General features: G+C 40.0%; 1 protein-coding gene across 2 annotated transcripts in view; it reads right to left on the bottom strand.

Moving 5' to 3' along the window:
- Positions 1 to 6,674, bottom strand: part of luzp2 (leucine zipper protein 2) — a 284,343-nt gene that overhangs the window by 47,550 nt on the left and 230,119 nt on the right. For both annotated transcript variants that reach the window (XM_050042392.1, XM_050042401.1), the window contains one exon: positions 3 to 65. In XM_050042392.1, coding sequence (XP_049898349.1) covers positions 3 to 65 — 63 coding nt within the window. The remainder of the gene's footprint in view (positions 1 to 2; positions 66 to 6,674) is intronic.

The raw sequence follows: 6,674 nt of genomic DNA on the forward strand, positions 1-6,674 counted from the left end.
ACCTTAAAAATTAAATCCTTTTTCCCGTACCGCAGTTCTTTCAGTTGAGCCTGGATTTTTTTGGACTGCAAGGGGAAGATAAGGAAATAAGTGTTAGCTTATTCAAATAGCGAAATTGGTTTTAGATCACGTAGCAGGATTCTGCCAGCTGCAGCAGAAGACTCCTTTGTGAGTGTTCCCTGGGCAAAGCTCTGGCTTAAAGCAAGGCTCTACTGAGAGGAAGAAAATATCAAATCTCCCCTTCACTGAACTGCATAGTCCACACAATGATGCAGTCATGCACTGGCTTCTTGCCCACTGTCTAAACCTGTATTCTCACTCCCACTACACACATTACTGCCGCCATCACCACACACATGCAGGTTCCTAGGTTACGGCAGGCTCCTGCCTGTCGGTAAGCAGCACACACACAAACAGAGCAGATCTTTACTGCCGCCCCCGAACAGACACAGTGACCAGCTCCGCCTGACATTCACTCTGCTGCTCCACATCAGTGGGCACATGGAACACAGAGGCGCTCTCCTAGATGGCTTGATACACAGCCATCCTCAAAGCTGCTCATGATGTGAGCATGAACACTGAAAGCCTCCACACGGGACTCTGCAGCAGTACAGAGGCTTTCTCTTTGTGTCTTCAGCGAGGCCAGGAGCCATTTTTATAGTGTTTCATAGTAAAGTCTTGCAGGACTGTAACTGTGATTAACTGGTATGCAATTAAAATTCCCTCATTCAACTTGAACCACTGCAAAGTTTTAATGGAAAAGATTGATTCTGTACATGATGCCTCAGCCATCACGCGAGTTTATTGGAGCTCATATGAGAGAACATTATAGTATCATAATAAAATTATAATTTTCAAAATCAATACATCTTCAGCCTGTTTACTGTTTATCTTCTTTCCCACCGATCTTTATCTCCTTCTGTCGGTCTCTTATCTACATTGTCTGTGAGTTTCCATCTACCTGTTTTTATGTTCATTATGTGCATAAAAAACACACGTGGGAAAAAAAAAATCCAAATAACACAAAATGGTTTCATGGTTAGGTGAGGTGTAAAGGTTGGTGTTTCAGTAAATACAAAGACAAGACAAAGTGCATCAGAAACAGACATGTACATGTCACTTAAAAACTTCAGCTGCACCCATGAGAAAAAAAAGGAATCCAATATATGTGAATGGATAAGACTGTAACGTTCCTTAAAGGTCCAGCAGGTTAAAGTAAGGGGGATCTAGCAGTGAGGATTGCGGATTGCAACCATCTTAAATTTCTCTTGGTTAGAATTCCTTCAGTGTTTATTATTCAGAGTGTTTTTACCGGGAGCTGACTTATCTACAGAAGTGTCCTCCTCTCCAAAACAAACAGACCTGGTGATTAAAACCAGTAAAAACACTGAATAAATCAGTGTTTCTCCTGCAGATAGCCTGTTTGCCCATCACCTGCAAAGTGTCCTCACCGTATTTCTGATTCAAATGTTTAAGAGGTTTTTAATTATCCACATTATCTGCATCTGAACATTCCACAGGTCTCATCCTCTCCAAAACAAATGGACCTGTTGATTTAAACCTGGTAAAAACACAGATTAAGGGGCCGTACACATGACATGTCCTTAACCACCTGGAAAACACGAGGTCGGGCGCTGAGCGCTACCCTTGTGCCTTTTTTGTGCCAGCTTTCAAGAGTGTGAGGGCAGGTTGTGTCTGGGGTTGCTAAGCAACCTTAACAAGCACTGTTTCATTGCCTATTTACCTGAAAACCTGAGTGCAGAGCTGATCTTCTTCCAGGTACTGTTTATAAGAACAGGCGAAAAGCTGTGGCAGCCCTTAACTAAAATGATCAACTTCTCCTCCATATTTATCACAGACTTTTAGACATTTACAGAAGCGAATGGTATCAGCCGGCTGTGATTGGTTTGTCCTTGTCACATGACATGTGGTGTGCCAAAAGGGCGCAGCTGTAGCGTCCTGAAAAATGGGTGCTCGGGAACGTGTGCGCACTGCTACAGTGACGCTTTGGGGTTTGAGTGTGCCTGCAGTGCATCTACTTTGAAAACAACAGATTTGCTGCAAAAAACGTGGCCGTAACATGGTTGTCCGTTCCAGGCTACTGGTACTGGAAACATGGCAGTGCAACATGGTGATCTCTATAGACAAGGACCTGGTCTCTATGTAGATATAAATGGCTCATTCTCAGGTAACAAAAACACAACAATTCTTATTTTCAGGAGATTACACTAAAGAAGACAAACATATAACATTCTGTTTCTGTAAATATATCCCCCAATACCTTACACACTAGACCTTTAATTTACGGCATGAAACAAAGAGAAATGTCTGGCGCTCTTTTCATTATGTCATTTCCGTGTGCACTCTTCCTCTTCAAAGATTTAATAGCGAGCGACTGGAGAAGAAACTGCATTTCCTGGAAATTCAGTTAAAATCTGCATAACGTTTGGATGGAGCCACGACTTATATATTTCCCTCTACCTCTCTGTAGCTCTTTCTTATATACATCTGCTATACTCTATATATATATCTTTCTTTCCATCCAAGTGTCTATCTATCTCTATAAACCTCTCTCACTCTTTCTATCTGTCTATCTCTATACTTCCTCGACACAGGCAGTAAAAATGTGACATGAGGTCTAATCTTTCACCAAAGCACAGTGAACACGACGCTGAAGGTCAAATTCACTTCAGAGGGTTTTGTGTACTTGACAAGCACCTGTGCCTTTTTCTTTTTATGAGATTCTTTATCTTGTTAATCCTCTTCCCAGGGTGCTTCCATGTCCCAAGACACCCATCTCTGTCATGTGTAACTGCATTCAAGAATTGCATCCCGGGGCTCACCTCATAAAAGAATTGTAAGGTTAAATAAACACAGAGCTATCTTAAAAACTCCAGCTCACACAGGATGAGCCATATATTTGATTTGGTATCGTTGAGTGTGTTTCCTGTGGCCCAGGTCATGATATAAAACGTTAACAAATTAATTTTATTTGTATCAGTTAAGTGGAGCTTTTGAGATACTCTCTGGTAATGGAATGAATCATATTAAGAGGCTACAGAGTCACATGCCGTGGAGTGTTAACTTATAAATGCAAATATCTGAGTCTCTAAATGTGCTGAGCTCTCAGACTTGCCAAAGCATTGGTCTATTATTTACTCAGAATAAATCATGTGAGCTGTCTCCTCGGCCCGAGAGAATCACAGCGGCATCTCTGCTTCGTTGTTCCTGATGGTTCAAATCCTGCAAGGGTGGGACCTGCATTTCAAATAGTTACATACTGAACAAAATACAGCGATACAGTGTTGTATAAGCTTGGTGTAGTTTTGCTAACTTTTTTTTAAAATATTCAAGTAATATATCACTATGAGTCATCGGTCTTGTGAAAATGGTGGCAGAACTGTCAAATATCAGCAGCCTATCCCAAGGACAGACATGTTAATATGTGCGCAAGCACAGTATGTCTTTGACACTTATGTTCTGCTGGGTTTATCATTTATTTATTATTCGTAACAAGATCAGACAAATGGAGGATGCCAGATTCGGGAGGGATTCAGTCTTCTGAGATCATAATGTGTTTGTGATGTTTTAATGATTCATCCACTCTTGTTTAGTGCCAGTCCAACTAACTCTGCTAACTTAACTAACTTCCTATAAGTGAAAGTGTTGCTAAATTATTTTAGGGTCTTTAAAAACCTATTTTTAACCTTTGGTCCATTTGAGGACTAAACAACAAACTGTAAATACAAACAGACAAGTTGATTCGGCAAACAGTCCAACAGCTTCTTATTTACACATGGAGCAGACACAGAGCACCATTAGCATTCATTTGCAGTCGTGTTTGTGTGGACCCCACAAAAATTCACCAAGTCCTATATGCATTCTTCTTTTAGCTCCTAAAGGTACGGAAGAGGATTAGGGCCACACGTGAAGAATTGATTTGAGTTCTGAGTTTAAAGTCAGAACTCTGAGAATAAAGTGAGAACTCTATATTCTATATTAAAATTTTGAATTTATTCTCTGAATTCTGATCTTAATCTTAAAACATGAATCTTGACTTTATTTTTCAGATTCTGATTTTGAACTCAGATCTCAAAAATAAATTCACATGAATTCTGGCTTTAAACTATAAACAAAACAAACACAAAAATCACTTTACAATTCTAACTCCAAACTCAAAATTCTCAATTTATTCTCAGAATTTTGCAGTCAGTCATGTTTGTCTATCCGACAGATGTACCAAGTTCTGACTCAGAACTTGAATAAATTCTTTAAATGATCCTAATCCTCTTCCATAGGAGGGGAAATATCTTTCTCTTTAGTTGCTAAATGCTCCATTATATTCACCGGCTAGTTGCTGACTGTCTGTCGGTCGTTTGGTGCTGGTCAGTGTATAGTGAGTTTATCAAGGCTGGGAACAGCTGACGGCCACGGCTGGGAACAACCCTGATAAAAGCTGTAAAGTTGCTCGATGTAAAACTAAAACAATAAGATGAAAGACGCTAAAACCTAGAGCTGAAGGGAACTGCGGAGTCAGTTGACAAAGCAACGTAGGTTCATTTGTATGAGCAACACTTACATTAGTAGTCATTCTATCCATTATTAATACATAAAACACTTATTAGTGCAGCTTTAAATGATGATTTTAATTAAATTGACAACACATTTTAATCTCTGTACCAAAGCACCTGTTTTTGAACCTAAGGAAAAGCATGCATTCCCTTAGTGTTATTTTTCTTAAATCTAAAAGCAGCCAAATAATTCAAAATCTATACATCCTTACTTTTCTCTGTCTTCCTTTGCCTTACCTTGCCACATTTTATCCACTCAACTAAAAGACTTCATGCATTTTGTTCATGTCCAATTAACTAGCCTTTTTGTTTGATGCCGATTAGTTTTTCAAAAACAGATACTTTGCTCTTGGATTTTCAGACAGGGTCAATAAGTTAAAGCTGAACCGCACCATCCAGTTCTGCATCTAAAGACTCCAATAGTATAGCTTTACAGCCTTTAAGGGTTCCTCATTATCCGAGTTCAAATAGCCTACAGTATGTATGACAGTGTGAGTGTATATGGGATTGGAAACATGAAGATGATTAAAAGAAAAAGAATCTGTGAGAAAAAAAATAAAAAAATAAAAAATAGAAGTACAATCGAGCCAAGACGGCCAAAGTTCGGTTTGGTCACGAAGCAATTTTGTCAGGTAGATGAGAAACTGTCAGAACTGTAATATGATTATGTATTTATAGGTCGTCGGTTTACTGTTGTCTTTCTAAATTCCTGTTCAGTCTTTTTCATAGCACAGACGCTGTCAAAGCTTTATGTCAAGAGGGACAACTCAGAATTGGCTGACACTGTTACTGAAAAACACTGGTTTACGTTTGACAAAGAACAGCTCTGTTTTGTATGTACGGTCTGTGCCCATAACTCAATGTACCGTAAATCCTCTCTGTGAGAGAACAACCACTCCACATGACATAAAAGCAGATACAAACAGTTGACATGACACCAGAGGGTGGTGGTAGGTGTGCACAAGTGCCCAGACACCCTCAGCATACATCTGTAAGTGCACTCGTAGCAGGAGCACCGCAGCATCACAGACCTGCAATATCTCCTTTCTCGTTTAAACAGATTGCCCTATTTGTGAAGTGTGTCTGATTGGCTGAAGCGTGCAAGCTGAGGCAGACCACTGACTGGCTGACAGCCAAAACTTACTGACTGAAGAATATATTTTATTTCAATCATTTCAGTCGGGTAATCTGATTTACTCAATATGGATGGTGAATGAAGTGGAGCACAGTAATACGTCGGTCTTATTTAAAGGATCTGGTCTTGTATGCTTCCTGTGCACATAACTTACTGTAAAGAACAGCACTGAATCTGAGAGCACACAACATCTTCCTGAGTAACATTGTCAAAGCTGCCAAACATCAAACATTCATATGTGTGAACTCTTTTTATAACACATGGCATCTAACTACATATGCCATCTTTTTGCTGCTTCCTGATTGGATAGAAAAATCTAATGAATGCCTTAATGCTTGAAGATGCACACAAGGAGAGATGACCAGGACTTGGACCGACACAGCTACTCAAAGTGTCAGTCTTTACAGGGCTCAGCAATAAGGATTGCCTGATTGCCCGTGGCAAGTAAATGCCACATTGGGCTACTAAATCTAGTAACTCACTTGCCCAATCAGGCAAGTGGTAAAAAAGAATGTAACACATTGTTTTTTCCAGAGCTGATGATGGACATAGCAAAGGAGTCAGCCATCTCGCTTGCTTGTCATTTCTGTTGAGAGTTGAACATGCGCAGTACCAACAGGGCACTCGTGAGAAAGTGGTGGCATTGAGTTATCCTGGAAACAGGAGTTTAGTTGGATGGGGTTAGAGGATGTGGGTAAAATTCTAACTATGTATTGCATAGGGCTGCCCCCTAATAGTTGAACAAATGTTAATCGACCTGAAAGGTCATTAGTTGGCAGGATTTCATTGGTCACTTAGTCACAGAAAATAAACAAACAACAACAAAAAACACAAAAGCTGCGCCTTGTCAAAATAAATCTAAACTTATATGACTGGATCATGTGGGAATTTAATCTGAAAGGACAGACACAGGAAGTGTCCACGCTCAGCAGTCAGACAGGAGTCAGGTTAATTTCCAGGGCTGGTAC

Source organism: Epinephelus moara, chromosome 1 (genome assembly GCF_006386435.1).
Source record: "Epinephelus moara isolate mb chromosome 1, YSFRI_EMoa_1.0, whole genome shotgun sequence".
Taxonomy (NCBI): Eukaryota; Metazoa; Chordata; class Actinopteri; order Perciformes; family Serranidae; genus Epinephelus; species Epinephelus moara.